This window comes from Apodemus sylvaticus, chromosome 3, assembly GCF_947179515.1.
Source record: "Apodemus sylvaticus chromosome 3, mApoSyl1.1, whole genome shotgun sequence".
NCBI lineage: Eukaryota > Metazoa > Chordata > Mammalia > Rodentia > Muridae > Apodemus > Apodemus sylvaticus.
Window position 1 is genome coordinate 169,677,032 of NC_067474.1, and position 18,865 is coordinate 169,695,896.

Consider the following 18,865-nt stretch of genomic DNA (forward strand, 5'->3'; position numbering starts at 1 on the left):
TCACCAGACTGCCAAGTAGCGGCAACCCCACACACGCTCACTCTTACACCAGTGGTGACATGGGGACATCCCTTTGGTTCCTCAGCTCTCAGGACCTTGGAGACATCACTTCGACAAAACATGCTGGGTTTGGGAGGGGTTGACCCTGTCCTGTCCCACCCTGTGTTATCATCAGTGCTGAATATAAGGGAGGAGATGTGGGGGAGCCCTGTCCGCATACCCACGATATGGCTAGGGTTGCAAGGATGGGGAGTTGCTTCTCCTCTCCCTTCCACAAATGCCTCCTGTTCTGCTGGGCATGTGGTGGGTCCTCCAGCCTGCCACAGTGACTCAGAATACGAGGGTTGGGGGCAGGTGTTGCAGTCTTCTGGGTGTCCAGGGCCCTGGGAGCCCATGCACACTTGGGTCCTGTCCATCCCAGTAAGGACGAGTCTTCATGGTTCTTTAAGTGGTTCTGCTTTGAGGCCTGAGGAAGCTACACTTTGGGCTTGTCTCAACAACAGGGGCATGTCTCTAGCGCTCTGAGGGGTCAGAGAAGACCTGCTGCGGAAGTACCTTCTCTCACCCAGCTTCCTCTGAAGGGAAGGGCATCAAACTGCTGAGCAGATGGGTAGCTCTCAGACATGGCATCTTGAGGGACAAGATGTGGTTCCTTTCAGAGCATTATGCCTAAAGCCAGGGTGATGGTATGCCAGAGCATTTGTGGGGCTGTAGCCTGGACCCTGATGTGCAATCAGGGACCGCCAGCAAACCACAGACTTGTGAGCAGAAACAGAGTTCAAGACATCATTACTGACGGTGTGGACTGGTCCGGTCTTCACAGTTTCCCCCAAAACACCAGAGACAAGGAAGGTGCAGCCTGCCTTGGAGGTACAGACAAGTGCCTGAGGGAACACATCTCTGGAGAGCCCTCCCTCACTTCCTCAACGTGGATGGGAGCAAGCAAGGACCTGGTGGCACAGAGCTGTGGCCCATGATGGCTCATGCACTAAGGGTTGGGTCCTGGCGTTAGGTTCCGGGCCAGTTTTGGGTCAGCAAGTCATGCCACTTCTATGAGCCTCTGGTTCTTCTCTTCAAAACTGGAGACCCTTCTTGAAGTTTCTTAGGGTTTAGAGAACTTCTCTATCTCAATGACTTCGCTGATCAGTTTTATTTCCTGGGATATGGAAGTGTCCTTACAGAAGGGAGAGTCCCCGTGTAAAGGACACACTGAAGTTTGGATGTGAGGTGTCAGAGAATATCTCTGTAGCCTGGTTGAATTCCTCACCCCCACCTCTCTCTCTCTCTCTCTCTCTCTCTCTCTCTCTCTCTCTCTCTCTCTGCCTGTCTCTCTGTCTCCCTCTCTCTCCCTCTCAGTGGAAAAGTGGCTACAGGTGCACATGCAGAGGTTGGCAGGGAGGACTCTTCTTGCTTCTAGCAATAGAATCTGGGACCTCCCCCATATGGGACCTAATACCACCCAGAGGTGGAGATGCATGCATCTTGGGCAAGACCATTGGAGCATCTGAGCCTAGACCTGCTGGGGCCGGCTTATTTTTCTTACCGTTTGTCCATTCGAGCGGACGCCTGGTTCATCTCGCTGTTGGCGATGAAGTTTCGGATCTCGGAGAAGTAGGAATCCTCCTTCTCATCTAAAAGTGCATGGTTGTCCGACTCGGAGGTGGGTGAGGAGGCGCTGGTGCCCAGGTGGTTCGTGAGCACCCCGGAGTGCTGGCTCACTGTGGATGGGCTGAGTGTCAGGGGGATTCTTGGGGGCATCCAGCCCTCACTTGGTGCCAATGTGCACTTGGGGTGATTTCAGGGAACTGTTTCTTAGAGAGTTGTTTCAAGAGTGATGTTGCCCTTGCCTGGCCTCTTCCCTTGCCTTCCTCTGCCACGCCCCTCCCAGCCACGCCCTCTTCCGCCACGCCCCTCTCCCACCACGCCCCTCCTCCGTCATGCCCCACCCCCCACCAACCTGGTGCGCCCTCGTGTTCGTGCTTCTTCAGGTGCCGGTCTAGGTTGGTCTGCTGCCCGAAGCAGCGGTTGCAAAGATGGCACTTGAACGGCTTCTCTTTGTTGTGGATGTTCCTCACGTGCCGCTGGAGGTTGGAGGAGATGCTGAATGACCGGTCACAGTACTTGCACCTGGAAAACAGGTGCGCCTTGCCTCAGAGGAGAGATCAAGTGCGGTGGGAGAGGACCTGACCTGTCTCCACAGCAGCTGTGTCCACTGTGGAGTTCCCGAGGCCACCTGACTACCCAGCTGGAGAGTTCTGACCTGTCCTGGGATTTCTGTTTCTAGAGATTTCTAGGCCCCAGGGTTAAACTAACCCTGAGCATTATACCGGAGGTAGTAATATGGAGTAGAGATACAGTGCGAGATGACATTCTTTATTCAACCACAAGAGGGCAGCCTTGAGCCACCGAAAGATGCAGAAAGCTGTTCTGGCTGGTTACCCTGAGATGGGAAAGCAGCCTTCTTCTCCTGACTGAAGACCCTGGGCCAGCCCCATCTCACTTGGGGACTCAGGGTGGCTATCTAATGCTCTTAGTAACCCTGAAGGGCAGATGGGGGATTTGGGGTCTGTGACCTGGATGCTGAGGCCAACTAGTAGCCATATTGAATCCTTTAGGCTACTATGGGCTCCTGTGTGCTCAGAGTATTGCCTGCCACATCCCCATGAGGTTGACCAAGCACTTGGGAAACCATTTTACCAGAGAGCATGGCGCAGTTAGACGCTGTGGGCAGTGAGAGATGTCTGCTGTGTGGCTGCCCCCCAGGCATGGCCTCTGTGGCCCTAACAGCAGAGAACAGAGGCCTGCTCCAGGCCTCCCCAGTTTTATAACAGGGCCCAAGCATTACCCACTATAAAGAAACCAAGCCGAAACAAAGAACAGTGAGTGATTTAAGAAGGGACCTTCCAGGCTCCGCAGCACACGTGAGACGTCTGGGAAAGGAGCGAGCTGGGCATTGTGGGAGTCTGAGCTGCAGTGCATTGTGGGAGTCCGAGCTGACAGGGCTGCCCCGAGGGCCTGTACACACAGACAGACCCTGAAGCAGGGATTCCGACTCGTGGTGTATTTTTTTTTTTTGCATCCATGTGCATACATGCAGTGTATGTGTCTAAGTGCATGTGTGTGCTCAGGTATATGGTGAGCACATGTACGTAAAACAGCCATCAGAATGCCTTTGCGTGCTCATCTGGATCTCGGAGGCACACGGCACTTGAAAACCGTGCTTGCGGGACTGCATACTTTCATATTTGGGAAATGAGCCCTACTAGGTGACAATGCAGTACATAAGACTTCCAGCGCCAGCGCCGTGAGGCAAGGCAGTCTTCCTCTCTGGAGCCAGAGCCTGTGATGCCAGCCTCAGCAAGGGCAAAGATGGGGGGCTATTTTTTTTTTCACCCACATGGATGTGTGATTGTTCTAAATACAGCAGCCTTGCATTCCTGTGGGCATTACCCCACTGCGATTTGGGGCTGGTGGCAGGCTCGAGAGTAGCACCCTGGTCACGAGCCTCTGTCATGTGGCTGCAGACATGCCTGAGGACACCAGGGGCACAGCCAGGAGGGGCTGTGTCAAAGCAGCTTTTATAGCATTGTGCTACCCAGTACAGGAGGGGCCAGGTTCTAGACAGATCCTGGAGGCCTGTGTGGGCCCCTGCCCAGGGTGTGCGACTGTGTTTCTGTCCCTGTTGAGTTTAGAACACTTGGGGATGCAATTATTAACTTTGCCCCTGGACTCTCAGAGTCTTCGAGTCCTCTGGTCCCTGGAAGCCCGATTAAACCAAGGAAGTTTAAGACCCCATAGAAGGGATGCTGCTCTGAGGAGGGGCCCTTCCTCCTGCTCAGGCTCTTCCTTCAGCATGTGACCTTTCAACCTTGAACTCTTGTGTTGTCCCCCATGTATGGTTCCCTTCTTCAGTCAGTTCCTTCCGCCTCCAGCCTTGACTGAGGCTAGGCTCCTCTTGTACCATCTATATATTTAACTGTCTCACCAGACTTTCCAATCACAGGCCTGGCCTCTACTGTATCTCAGGGAGTCCTGAGTGGCCTCTGGGGTACATGGGTGTCCTTGGATACAGCCTGGGGCGCAGCCTGACTCACATGACCCGGATGTATGACGGTCGGTTCTCATAGCCTGAGCAGTAACAGATCTCAGTCCTGCTTACTCTGAACCCCCCCCCCCCCCCGCAGGTGCGACATTTCAGAAGGAATTTCACCTCACCTGCTCTCCCTACACACCCTAAACTATAGCAACACCTTAACGGGACCAGGCCCAGCTCTTCCTGCTTTTTGGGGGGGTGTGTGGGGGTGATTGCTCGGGAAAAGAAACCTTGATTTGTATCTGCAGAGTAAAGCCAAGGCCAAGCTGCCCATGGGACTAGGAGTTCCCTCAACAGCACCAGTCTGCTGCAGATGCCACAGGTCCCCCAGGCAGCCATGGTCTGGCCTGCCCATCCATCGGAAGCATGTTCACATAGTTCTTTTTTGTTTTGTTTTGGTTCCTCAGGAAATGCAGAGACCCTCTGACAGCCCCCCTCTTCCTATGCGGCAGCTCTGGCATAGGCTCCTAAGCATGGGCATGCCGGGATGGAGAGGGAGGTTGGAGCAGCTGGGCTCTGCTTGTGGGATGCTGAATGTAGCCTCTCCTCGTTCTAATCTAAATAAATGACCCAGGCAGAGATGTCCACTTGAAATTTAGGGGAGCAGAGAGCCCCAGGGCTTCGAGGGAGCAGAGTTCGCTCAGCAGCTGGGCTCTGCACTGTGAATAAGCTGACAGGCGGCTAGGGAAATTTACAGCTGTGCTGCATAAAGCAACACGCCATTGTGCTCGCAGAGAGGAGAGGGCACAGGCAGCCCAGCAGAGAGCTTTGGGAGGACCTTGCTGTGACCATGCCTGTGGCCGTTTCAGAGAAGTGCGGGATGTGCAGGGCAGGAGAGGGTGAAACTGGGCCTCTCAGCTGCCTGGATGAGCAGCATCTCTCTCTCTCTCTCTCTCTCTCTCTCTCTCTCTCTCTCTCTCTCTCTCTCTCTCTCTCTCTCTCTTCTTATGAGTACACTGTAGCTGTCTTCAGACACACCAGAAGAGGGCATCGGATCTCATTACAGATGGTTGTGAGCCACCATGTGGTTGTTGGGATTTGAACTCAGGACCTCTGGAAGAGCAGTCAGTGCTCTTAACCGCTGAGCCATCTCTCCAGCCCAAGCAGCACTTTTCTTGAGATACAGGAGGGCTGCTGCCAACCATCGCCGCTACGTCATTTTAAAAAGTGAGGACAGATAAACCAAGAAGAGGACTAAAAATGTTCTAAGAATAAAAACAAACGAGGAGCCTTGCAGGAGCCACCGTCGGCTTTCTTAATACAAGACATGGAGCAGGAGCCAGGGAGGAGACAGGAGGTGTGTGTCCATGAAGGAGGATTCACGGGCCTGATTAGGAGCTCCAGGTTGGTCCTGAATCGCCAAGTATGACACAGGCCACGCCCGGCAGCCAGGAGGGTCTCTACCTCAAAGTTGGAAAGAGGTGAACTGGGGGTACAGTCCTTTTGTTCTCAATTCTAATTTTTTTTTATTAAAAAACTTATGTGTGAGTGTGCATGTATGTATATGTGCATGTGTGTGCATGTATGTGCAGGTATATGCGTGTGTGCAGGTATATGCATGTGTGCACATGTGTGTGTGCATGCTGCTATATAGGCATGGACATACACATTTGTGTGGAGTCCAGAGGCTGACAGAGTGTCATCCATTATTGCTTTGTTCTCCTTTGTTTTTGAGTGTCTTTCACTAGGCACAGCGATTTGGCCAGACTGACCATCCAGAAAGTTCCAGGGATCCTCTTGTCTCTGCCCACCCGGCACGGGAATTACAGGGCCATACGGCCTTGCTCAGCTTTTATGGTTCTGGGGATGTGAGTGCAGGTCTCATGTTTGCAAGACGGTCTTTTCCAGCCACAGCTGGTCAGGTCTATTTCTACCTCTGCAATCCAAGTTCTGTAAAATTTACATGCTGGAGTTTTAGGGCGTAAGAGTGTCTTTAGGTATGTTCTCTCTAACTCCAGCCAGGAGACGTTGTGTGCTAAGGAATGTCCCCTGTCTAGAATGTGTAGGAAAAGCAGAGGCCACCCTGTGTAAGGACGCAGGGACTTGTGGGAAACTGAGAAACTTCCAATGGCTTCTTGATAACTCAAGGTAACCCCCTTCATCTGTCTTTTGGAGGGTCCTAGCCTCTGCAGGGTACATAACACCCACATGTACACACACATGTACACACAGTAACCGTGCACATGTGTACTGACACTAAGGTGGGCATCATACCTAAGTAGGAGTCAAACATCCTTGCCAAGCCCTGTGTAATGGATTCTTAGATTCCAACTTAAACTCTTTCAAAGAAAGACTAAGCAAAGTCCCTCGGAGTATCAAGAAGCAATGCTGCACGCTTTAAACCCCTTGGCGAAGACCTGCCTCAAGCCAGATAAAGCCAGGATTTGCAACACAAACTTGCAAAGCAATTATTGTTACCAAAGTCGAAACTCTCAGATTGGAGGGAGCAAAAGAAATCAATGATAATTAAATTCTTCTATAAACACGGCCCCTACCCTCTGGGGGCTCTTAGCGCGACACGCTGTCCAGGAGTCGGCTCTCATTACAGAAAAAACACAGGGCTCGTTTCTGGGCGAGGACCAGACCAAATAAATCTTTCTGTTGCTTGCCTTTGTTAAGTTGTAAGTCACTATTTTCAGAGAGCAGACAAGGGGGGCTGCATGTCAGGGAGGGCTGGGGAGCATGGGACAGAGAACTAGAAGGAACGGTCGTTTACCAGCACAGATGTGGGCCGGTGCTGGGCCACCAGGGACGCTCACACCACATACACACCGACATGGGATCCCTGTCCCAGGGAGGGGCACACAGATAAGTCCTCAGGACTCTATCATAACATGGCTACTTCCTGGTGGCACAAGCTATGTGTGGGCACCACACAGGAGTCTAATGTCATCGGTCGAAAAGCAAGCCAGACTTTTCTTTCCCAAAGCCCTAGCCAGCCAGCCAGACACACCCCAGAATATGTGTTGCTAAACTGGTCCTGGCAGAGAAATGGCCGTTTCCCTGTTTGTCTCAGGGTGACAACTGCCCGAGTTTGGTTTTAAAAAGCCTACTCCCTGACGGAGAGCTTGGGGCAAGAACGGGCGTCCTTCTCAGAACTTCTTGGACAAAAACAAAGGCTCGAGGACAAAGAACACAGGGACTCGGGGCCAGAGGAGTAGGCAGAAGTGGCCTTCAGTTCCAACCCTTGAAGAATCTCAGGCCATGTTTAAGATGTCGTTCCTTGGTCTTGACACAGGGATAGTAGGATCCCCTGGGAGGCTGCTTCATGTCATTCAATGACACATCCCAAGATACTGTGTAGGTGACTCTCTACTCCACTCAGGACTGCCGTGGGGAATCAAAGACACCCCATATTTGTTAAGAGCTCATATTTAGGGAGGTGGGGCTGGTTAGCTGAGGTTCTCCCAGAGACCTGTAGCGACTCCAGCCTCAAGTCACAGCCCTCCCTGATTTTGATTGCCTGCTCTGGTTGATACTTTGGCTGCAGGAGACAAGCTCTCTCGCATCTTCTTTCGGGAGCACGGAAGGAGCCTTCCATAAATTTCCTGGGTACTTCCTGCCTTCTCCTTACATTAGAGATGGAGGAGGGTGGTAGGCCAGGAGATGGAGGCAGAGAGTGACAGAGCCGGCCCTCTGGCTACCATCCACTGTCCTGGTGGCCCCAGTCCCGTGGGTGGATCTGAATGTAGGTATTTACTCGAAAGAAGGGGGCTAAGGGTGCACGGAAGCTAGCAGTGGAAATCCCTTTGATACTGATACAAAGTGGTTCCTACCTGTATGGCTGTTCCCCGGTGTGTGTCCTCAGATGTCTTGTGAGATTTGCAGATCTGGGGAAGATCTTGCCACAGTACCTGAGGCAGAGAGAAGAAAGGTAGGAGAGGATCTCACAAAGCATGGAGCAGAGAGACCGGCATCACGCCCTCAGTCTTGGGGGCCATAGCGGCTGGGATCAGCTAGGGAGCCTAGGAGCATGTCCTCCCAACAGTAAGACCAATGGCTGCAGCACTAGGTTCACCATCTTTCCTAGTACTGTGGCTGATGCTGAGCAGCCATTCTCCGGCCTCTGAGCTCAGCTAAGCTGCACGTCAGGCCCAGATAACACAGCATAGAGGATGGTTAGAGAAGCAAGATCACGCAGATCACGCATGCGCAAACGCGGCCTCAGGCAGCCGGTGCGCACGTTCGCTTGCCCTGCTTCACTGCGACTGCCACTTTAGGCTTTTCCAGAAGCAGGTTCATAGCCACAGGTATGTGAGGTCCCCTTCCCACCGGCCCCCAGGGGTCCCTCGGTGCTTCACCTGCACGTGTATCTCTCCTTGCCCTTCCTGAGGATGGGATCCGACAGCGTTGGGGGTGGGGAGCGGAAGTTGAAGGGGTGGTGAGGCAGGGGCTGCAGGGAGCTGCCTGAGTCGGCCTTCATGGCTGCAAAGCTCTCCAGCTTCTCCGTCATGGTTTCTATGGCTGACATCTGTAGGCACGGAGAGGGAGAGATCGGTGACTCAGAGTAACTGCTGTCTGTCTTCAGAGAGCGTGCTCCCAGGGTCCTCGTGTCTAATCCTATCAATAGCCCTCAGACAGCCATTGGGACCAGAGCCACAGCTTAATCTGCCCTTGTCCTTCTTAGAACTGGGACTATAATTCTGGGTCATCTGGTCTTTTCAGTTTAGTAGGCAGAATTTGGTTAAAACTCCAGGCTATGCAGGCTCCATTGAGACTTCAGGCTTTGGTGACAGGGGCATTGATCTTGAAGTTCTACTTGCCCACCTGTGCCAAGGGCACCACAGGAGGCTCTCTTCATACTCTGCTAAATGTCTATCCCGGAAGGCAGGTTTTGTCTGACAGACCACAGAGATGGGGGGGAGGGGCAGGTGAGGGAAGCAAAGGAAGAGGGGGTGAGGAAGGTACCGGTGAAGACATAGAGCGAAAAGGCTCAGCCTCTCGGAGTGCTGTGAGTGTTGGGAGAAGCTGGGCGTACATGAAGACCCCACCGCTCTCTAGTGGGACATGGATGAATGAGGAGACAAGGTTTCACCTCCCTCCCTGATCCAGGCTCCTTGATGCCTCTAGGGAGTGTTTATTGCTTAGTGTTAGCACCCCTGCCCCCACCCCTGCCACACACACACACACACACACACACACACACACGCACACGCACACGCACACACAGAAGGCACTTGTTCACTGATGTCAGAATCTGGGACCCAGCTGCCCATGGTTGAACAAGGGTGGCATGTCATGTGACTGTAATCCTTCCGCATGGATCCAGCCACTCAGCCCTTTGGCACCTTGTTGGGATGCCCAAAGCATCGTTGTGGGCTGTTTGCTGGGCACTGACAGCAGGGAAGAGAGGGTTTTGTACTGCTGCTACTTGGAAGCCTCATAATACAGTGGTGGAGGCATTTGGTGTCTGGGGAAACAGCGGCACGGCCGTAACAGAAACCCACAGAAAGCGGTTAATGGGTGGACACTACGCCTGGCTGCCCTGGTGGGGTCTCCCCATGGCCACTGGACGGCTCTGTGCAGGCTGCAGAGATGCAGGCTTTGCCCTGTTTATAGAGGCCACACGACCCTCACCAGAACATACCACACATTCTGTGCCCATGCTGCTGAAGATGGAACTGCCTTGCTCTCTAGGCTGCTACCTGGCCTCTCTAGAGTCTTTTCCAACACCTGAAAGGTGAATCCTCGGGGTGACACTGAGGCCATAGGTCATAATGATAGCTGATGGCCACAGGAGTAATGTCTGTTTTATGGAAACCTTCTTTGCACAGTTACTAGGCTCTTTCTGTCTGAGCGACACAGACAGCCTAGCTGGATAGCCTCAGACCATTTAATTGGTGTCCATAAGTCACCTCCTTTCTGCCTCTTCATCCTGGCCTTGGGATACAAGGACAGGCAGAGGAGGTAGGCCCATGGGAGCAGTGGGCAGGAGGGACAATGGGCAGCTGGCCCCCCACAGGCCTCTCTTCCTCAGGCCGGGTGGGTCCTGCCTGCCTGGCCTGCTCTGCCCCATCAGACATTCCCGTGAGCTCCTAGTACAAACACAAACACCGGACGCGCCTGGCTGCCTTGTCGGCTTTTTCCAGCCGGCCCTGGGAAAATTGGGGGAAGCTATTAACCAAACTCTGAGGCCCGATGGAACAATGGGAGGCTCTAAGTTTAGCTGTGAACTCAGCCAGGGTGCAGGTTTCACAGACTGGGGCCTACCCAAGGCGGGAAGCTCGGGGAAGAACAATGCGCCATGCGGGATTTTTGGCCTGAAGATTCGCTGTCAGTGAGGGAGGCTTAAGGGCCATGACCTGTGGCTCATAGGAGGGGGCGCCGGACCTCATGCAGTGAGGACTGGGGTCCGGGACACTTGGAGGACTTTGCCTTGGGCTGTGGGTTCCCTAGGAGACATATGGCCTGGGGGCACAGGCAGGGACATTAGCAGGCTGGAGGGCCCTATACTGGACTTGGCATCGTGTCCCTAGGACAGTTCCTTCCTGCTTAGTCTCCCCTCTTCCTCCTCCACAGAGACCCCCCCCCCCTGCTCCTTTCACTGAAGGTATGGCCTATTGCAGGAATACTAGTCCTGCCATCTGTTGTTTCCTTGTGTCCAAGACTCTGCTCCTCTTGGCGCCTGCACCGGTAGCACATCCCTTCCTAGGGCCTGGGGCCTCACAAACGTGGGTCTCCTTTGGGCAAGAGGCCCTGAGATAGACCCAAGTGTTTCTTTATGAGAACAACCCTTCCCTATGTTCTTCAGGTCCACAATGACCCGTGGGATCTCAGAAAGTCCCCTCTGCCTCTTGGGAACCGGAAACCTAAGCCCAGAAAGCCTGTTCATACCAGGTCCACAATGACCTGTGGGATCTCAGAAAGTCCTCTCTGCCTCTTGAGAACCGGAAACCTAAGGCCCAGAGCCTGCTCACACAGTGTCTCTAAGAACTCCCATTCAAGAGGCCCACAGCGGTTGTTACCTGGGGGTGGAACAGTAGTGGGGACGGCCGCAGGTACTTCTCTTTCAGGACTCCCACAGGGTCTGCCACCTTCCGCTTTTCTACCCTGCTGGACGGCAACACAGAGGGTTACATACCCCACCGAGCCACTTGCTCCTCAGTACCACACCCATGCCAGATTGATCGTCAGACCACTGTGGAGGTGTTGATTGAGCTACCCAGCTAACTCCTACCTGAACTCCAATGGGCTTCCAGGCCAGTGGGACAAGCCCCCGCTGCTCACTTACCCAGACTTCTCAGCTCCCCAACTGCCTCTTTACTTACTAGGTGGTTTCTCCACACACCCCATCTCCCCTCAAACAACACCTCCTGTGTTTGTTGAAATGTTTTATGCTGGAGTGTAGAAAGTTCTTTGAAGGCTCTGTGTGTACCAGCCACCTGCCCGCTCTCTTGCATACCTGTATGGTGGGTGCTTCCCTCAAGGTCTCCAGCATACCCACAAATTACTCTGCATCACCCCAGAGCTTGTTGCCTGCACCCCAAATACCCTGTCTCTGCTGGAAACTGGCAGAGTACACTTTGCCTATTTTGTGGGTGTACTGGCTGTTTTTTTTATTATTATTTTTATTTGATTTATTTATTTATTTATTTATGTTTTTTTTGTTTTTTGGATTTGGTTTTTTTCGAGACAGGGTTTCTCTGTATAGCCCTGGCTGTCCTGGAACTCACTCTGTAGACCAGGCTGGCCTCGAACTCAGAAATCCGCCTGCCTCTGCCTCCCAAGTGCTGGGATTACAGGTGTGCACCACCAATGCCCGGCTTACTGGTTGGTTTTGTGTGTCAACTTGACACAGGCTGGAGTTATCACAGAGAAAGGAGCCTCCCTTGAGGAAATGCCTCCATTAGATCCAGGTGTAAGGCATTTTCTCAATTAGTGATCAAGCGGGGAGGGCCCCTTGTGGGTGGTGCCATGCTGGGCTGATAGCCTTGGGTTCTATAAGAGAGCAGGGTGAGCAAGCCAGGGGAAGCAAGTCAGTAAGGAACATCCCTCCATGGCCTCTGCATCAGCTCCTGCTTCCTGACCTGCTTGAGTTCCAGTCCTGACTTCCTTTGGTGATGAACAGCAATGCAGAAGTGTAAGCTGAATAAACCCTTTTCTTCCCAGCTTGCTTCTTGGTCATGTTTGTGCAGGAATAGTAACCCGGACTAAGACAGCAGGTGACAAATTTCTGTCTTGGGGAAGTTACCAAAGACTTCTCCCTACAGCAGCCAGACAGGCTGTACCTGAAAGCCTTCAATGGCTGCTGGAGACTGCAATTCTAGAATCTTCCATAGTGACAACTTGCTAAACAACCCCCCATGGTCAGTGCAGGTGGTAGCCTGGTCCTTTCTTTCATCACACGGTTGGTAGAAGCCCATGAGGTGTTTCCTTCAAACCCGCTGGCCCTCTTGCTCCCAAGGACACCAGAACAGAATAGGCTATTCCTAAGTGGCTCACCTGCACCCTACCTGGGCCCTGGCCTTGCCTCGGTTTACCTTCTCTTTATCAGTTGAAGCCTTTGTCCCCTGCCTTCCAGGGGACAGCAGCAGACGTGGCAATATGGCTGCCAGAGAGACATAGCAGCTCTGGGTTTCCCAGAGGAGACCCAAGTCCTCATGCAGGGACACTGAAGAGATCAGGCAAAGAACTGGGGTGACTGTGGGAAGGGCTGTGGGAAGGGGTGGAAATGAATGCTGAGGCACTTGGCTCTTGGCAAGAGTTGTCCGCCCTGGGGGTGCGCTTGGGTAACCAGGGCCAGCCCGCTGCAGGGAGGGGTCTCTCATGGCAGGAGTTCAGCCTTTGAATCATCTAGGGATGTGCCGGTAGTGGCAGAGAAAGGGACCCAAGCAGCAGCAGGAGGGCCCCACTGACAGCAGCAGACTCAGGCTGAGCTGCTGAACCCAGCGTGTGGCAGCTCAGGGCCCTCCTTAAGGTCAGGCTGTGGTCTGCCATCACCTCAGGGGATTCTGGAAACAATCCACCTGGACTGGACCCATTTTGCAGAGGACGGTGTGCAGAGGCCAGTCCAGCCAGCCCTCCAGTGCCCATAGACCTTAGGTCCTAAGGACAGACGTCAGCCTAGCCTTTTGACATCATGAGTAGAGACCATGTGAGACTATAAAGGGGGCTCTGGGGGTCATGTGACCAATTACCATGACTCTCATTTCCCAGACTAACCGCGGCTCCTTGCAGCTTACAGGAAAATGTAGGAGGGTCTAACCAATTAGGTAGAAGGGACGGGCAGAGGGCAGAAGGAACGGCTGAGAGAAGGCTTAGGCAAAGTTCCCTCCATCATGGGGTCTAGCCAGAAGACTCTGTCTCCAACTACCTATGTCCTGTATGAACCCAAGGGGCAGCAGGTGAGACTTCCTGTCTCAGTGAAGTACTAGCCTCCCTCCTCTCTCCCCGTCTCTGGAGCCTCAGCCCTTCTTCATGTAAATTGTGGGAGGCATGATTTTAAAGAAACACCTCGATGGGTATTTTTCTTGTTTCCTGGGATTACAAAGCCAGAATCCTACAGAAACCAGAAGCTTGGTCTGGGTGGGGAAGGTACAGCCTGGGGCCGGAGTGGGTACCTGTGATACAGGTGGCCGTGTCCCCTGGGTGGGTACCTGTGGATAGAGGTGGCTGTGCCCCCTGGGTGGGTACCTGTGATCAGGTGGCTATGTCCCCTGGGTGGGTACCTGTGATCAGGTGGCTGTGTCCCCTGGGTGGGTACCTGTGATACACGTGGCTGTGCCCCCTGGGTGGGTACCTGTGATACAGGTGGCCGTGTCCCCTGGGTGGGTACCTGTGATACAGGTGGCTGTGCCCCCTGGGTGGGTACCTGTGATACAGGTGGCTGTGTCCTGGGGGTGGCAGCTGCGTAGTCTGTCTCACTTGGGATTTCCTTACAAGTTCATCTTCTCACCTACTTGCCTCTTTAAGAACTGTGAGTCCATCACCACCTCCCCCTCCATTCTCACACCACAGCCAGCTCCAAGGAGACAGCAGGCACCCAGGCCTGTCCCCTGACCGTCTCGTGATGCATGCTCACACAGGTGCACTTTATGCCTGACAGAGCGCACGGGGTCACTGTCAAGTGCACAACCTTCTGCTAGATCACCCACTTCTTATTCCCTGGGACTCCCTCACACGGCAAAGAGGGCGACACATGCTTGCAGGAGTGCTGTCCAAACGTGGAGCCCACCCCCACCCCGGCTTTCCAAGCCCACTCTGGGAGGCTCAATGCCTTTCCACATATCGAGGAGCAGACTGGAACTTGCCCTTCATTGGAACCAGTATCGGAGACAAGAATTCCACCCTACCAGATCCAGCAACAACTTTGATTTGCTCTGGGTTACAGGACCTCCCCCTGCCCCCATCACCGCCCCCCCCCCCCCAGCCCCACTCTGACCCAGTGTGGCTCCTGGGTAGGATAAGGCCACAGGGCAGTCTCAGGAAAGCAGAGCTGCAGGGAGGTGGACAAGTGCTCAAGGCAGAGTGGGGTGCCCTGGCCTTTGTGGGAGGCAGAGACCTGCTCCAGAAAAGACAGTAGATGGGGGAGGTGCTCTGGCCAGGGTCTAAGGGAGAGGCTCAAGGTAGGCTGGAAGAAGCCGGAGTGCAAGGGATCCTGGCCTTCCTACTGGGGCTCCACTTGAAGGGGCATGGGGCCCCCAGGGGCTGAGGCGCCTCCGTGATGCCAGCGAACGCACACAGAAGAGCCTTGAGTTAGGAGGCTAAGAAAGCGAGATGAACTGAGTCCCCGCCTAGCTCCGCGGATGTCGGCTGTGCAGAGCGAGGGAGGGCCATGTTAATACCTGTAGATGGGATCCATGAAGAAAGGCGAGGGCTTGGCGTAGTGCAGGGACGGCTGCTGCGGCAGCTGCGCTGGGCACACCTTAGGCAGCCCCTCGCCAACCCCCGGCTTCCGTTCACCGTAGATGTGGTTCTTCCGCGGTTCACGGCCGCCTCCATTCTGGCTCGCCCGGGCCCTGCTGCCGATGCTCAGGTCCAGTGGCTGTTCCTCGCCGGATGAGGGGACGAGGGGGACCTTGGGTGTGAGCAGGGCAGGTTTGGCCTCTTTTGGTTTGGTGGTGAGGTCGAAGGGGCACTCAGCGCTGGGGCCGCCCACCTTGAGGGCATCCCGGGGTGACTTTGGCTCAGCCTTGACCAGCAAGTTGTGGGCGAGGGCTCGGTCCGTAAAGGGGTAGAGGGAGTGGGGGAAATTAGGCAGGAACTGGAAGGGGAACACGGAGTGGTAGGGTAAGGAGCCCAGCTTCTTCTCCTGCATGCTCATGAAACCGGGACCAAAGTATTTCTCGGCGATGGATGCGATGGCTTTGATGGAGTCGCCGGCGGCTCCCGAGGCGGTCAGCAGCTGTTCCTCGGGAGGCGGGAAGAAGGAATGCTGTGAGTAGAAGGCCGGCACTTCGGCCACACTGTTCATGGCCCCAGGGGGCACCGATGCACCCCCAAACTCAGGTTTGCTCTCTGCTGGCTTCCCCTTGCCCTTGCCTTTGTCTCTGTCACTGTCCAGGTCGCTGTCCAGGTCCGACCCTGTGCCCGTGGTGGTGTCCAAGTCTGTCCCGGTCGTGGTGTTGATATCCTCAAAGTCACTGCCGTCTGACATGTCAGGGCTCCTGTTTTTGACCTTCTCCGCATACGTGTCTTCCAAGCGGCCGTCGAATTTCTCCTCTGGCCCAGTGGCTGCTGTGGTGCCCTGGTTGCTATTGCTGACCGCAGAGACGAGGGGCAGGGCTGGGTTTCCCAGCGGGCTGGGTAGCTTGGCGTCCTGCGCATGGTTCAGGGGGCTCTTGAGCAGCGGCGTGGGAGGTAGCAGAGGTGGTCGTGGGTACAGGGATGGAGGAAAGATGCCAGGGAACCCTGGAGTAAGTGTGGGGAAGGCCGGAGGGGCAGCTGAGAAGGGCAGATTCCCAGGATGAGGTCTAGAGGGGAAGTACTCGCTGAAGCCTAGGCCCCCGTGGTTGAGGGTCGGGGAGGGTTTTGTCTTGTCCATTATGGGGCTGGGGGTCAAGGGCAGGCCTGGGGTGAAGATGCCGCCCGGCGTGTAATGGTTCTTGCCCTCGCAGAATCTCCGATGCTTGTTGAGGGAGGAGGTAGTGCTAAACATCTGCCCGCAGTCCTTGCACTTGATCTGCGTTCTGCAGTCGGCATGCATCCGCTTGTGCCGGCACAGGTTGGAGAACTGCGTGTAGGACTTGTGGCAGACCTCACCTAGAACACCCGGCAAGAGGCAAACACAGAGGCAGAGTGAGATCACCAGGAACTCCCACCCGCATACAGAGGAAGGTAGGGGTGGGGCTCAGGAGTCCTACCCTGAGGTTATCCCCCAGGGACCAGACAGGACTGGCAACAACCACGCCTTTCCCTGTGGTCCTGGCCAGGTGGACCATGGCGCCTCAGCCTTCTGTGGTGGGAAGCACAACATCCTTATTGGTTGCTGATTCGAACCCTCGAATATAGTAATGGCTACACCAAGCTCGGGAAGGCTGTCTGTCATGGTTTGAATATACTTAGCCCAGGGAGTGGCAGTATTAGGAGGTGTGGCCTAGTCGGAGTGGGTGTGGCCTAGTCGGAGTGGGTGTGGCCTTGTTGGAGTAGGTGTGGCCTTGTTGGAGTAGGCGTGTCACCGTGGGTGTCAGCTTTAAGACCCTCATCCCAGCAGCCTGGAAGCCAGTATTCTGCTAGCAGCCTTCAGATGAAGATGTAGAACTCTCTCTCAGCTCCTCCTGCACCATGCCTGCCTGGATGCTGCCGTGTTCCCACCTTGACGATAATGGTCTGAATCTCTGAACCTGTACGCCAGCTCCAATTAAATGATATCCTTTATAAGACTTGACTTAGCCATGGTGTCTGTTCAGAGCAGTAAAACCCTAAGACTCTGCCTGTGGTTCAGGCTGGGCAAGAGCAGAGCGAGTGTCCACCGCACCAGTCTCACTGGTGGCTAGGAGAGGACTAGCTCAGAATGTCCACATGACCTGCCTCAAGGTGGTGACCTCAGTGATGGCTGTTTCTACAAGGTGAGCAGTCCCTCTTCCTAGTCTCCTAGTCCCTTGCTTTCTGCCCTTCTGGCCCAAATGCCACCAGGAGGTCCCAGCAGTCCTCAGGAACCCTAGAGTTAGAGCCCAGCCTGGGAAGGAGGGTTTCTGGTTGTGCTTGAGCAGTTTGGGGGCTGACCAACAATGGGTGAGGCTCTGTCTATGACCTTCAGGGAAAGGGCTGGGTATCTATGCTCTCAAACATGGAAACCCTAGAGCTAAGAGCTTCCATCCTGGGGGGTCCAGCAGGGTCTGCTCTGGATGACAGACACCAGGTGGTCTCTTACACCAGCTGGATTGCCCAGAGGCTCAGAAGACTCCACAGTCATCTTCCTGAAGCCTGGGAACTCGAGGCCAGCAAAGCCTTCACCTTTTCCACCAAAAGAAAAGGAGGTATACGCGTGTATGCTGCACTTCATTCACTTACACTCTGTCTATCCTCATCTCTCTCTTCCCACTGACACACACACACACACATACACACACATACAAACACACATACATACATATACATATAAACACAGGCATACATATACACACTCTATCCTCATCTCTTCCCCCCACATACATATACATATACATATACATATACATATACATATACATACAAACACACACATACATACACACTGTCTATCCTCATCTCTCCTCCCTCTCTCATACACACACATACATACACACACATACACACATACACAAGTACACATACACAAATACACACACATACACACATATATACATACACACATACAAACACACACATATACATACATACACACATACACACATACATACACACATACACACACAAACACACACATACACACACATATACACAAACCACAAACACACAAATGTACACATACACACATACACAAACACACACATATACACAAACCACAAACACACAAATACACACATACACAAACAGACATATATACAAACACACAAATACACACATATACACACATACATACACACACACACACACACACACACCCTCTGTGACTCTCCCCACAGGACAGTTTGCTTTCTGCAGCATGGTAGAAACAGTGACCCTAGCCCGTTTCTTGCTCTCCTGCCCTCTACAAACCCCCATATGCTGCTTCAGCTGGGGTGTCTTTTCTCTGAGGTTATCACACACTTTAATCACAATATCTATTTATATTAGCTGCCCTGCCCTCCTGGTCATCATGGCAGGACATTTTCTGGCTGAAAGGAGACAAATTTCGCTTCATTTAATCAAATCTTCCCTTTTGGGGATACTGTTCTGGGAGAGGTACCACATTTAGGTGGGCTATAAATAATGCGCCCCACTCCTGGTTGTCTACAGGGAACCATAAGGCAGATCTCAAGCTCAGGTTACTTAGACAGGATAGACAAGTGACACCCCGAGACCTCTGTGATGTTCCTGATGGTACCTAGATATCTCCTGCTACTGTCACCAAAAGGAAGCCTCCCACTCAGGGACCTTCTAGGACAGAGGGACCCTGGGTTCCCATGTATGACTCAAACTAAGGAAGAGGGCTCTGTGGTATGTGGGTTGCAGAGACACCTAGGCAGGTCCCAAGAAGGGTAGGTCCTAGCCAGACACTAAGAATGGCTGCCGGGCAGCTCAGAGCCATCCAAGGAAGGTGGCTGTTTCAGGATTTGGGGGTGTAAGTCCTGGCTGCCACATTATGTGGGGTATGAGGACCAGAGCCCTGTGGACCTGGGAGAACAGGAGGGACCCTGGTCAGGAGGGATA

The 18,865-nt window shown here is 53.7% G+C and overlaps 1 protein-coding gene across 4 annotated transcripts in view; it reads right to left on the reverse strand.

Annotated features, from left to right (window-relative positions):
- The window catches only part of Prdm16 (PR/SET domain 16), a 329,823-nt gene that overhangs the window by 10,244 nt on the left and 300,714 nt on the right, over nt 1-18,865 (reverse strand). For all 4 annotated transcript variants that reach the window (XM_052178323.1, XM_052178325.1, XM_052178326.1 and 1 more), the window contains 6 exons: nt 14,878-16,294; nt 11,059-11,146; nt 8,395-8,564; nt 7,870-7,947; nt 1,958-2,127; nt 1,544-1,718 (listed from right to left, as the gene is read on the reverse strand). In XM_052178323.1, the coding sequence (XP_052034283.1) occupies nt 1,544-1,718; nt 1,958-2,127; nt 7,870-7,947; nt 8,395-8,564; nt 11,059-11,146; nt 14,878-16,294 (2,098 nt within the window). The remainder of the gene's footprint in view (nt 1-1,543; nt 1,719-1,957; nt 2,128-7,869; nt 7,948-8,394; nt 8,565-11,058; nt 11,147-14,877; nt 16,295-18,865) is intronic.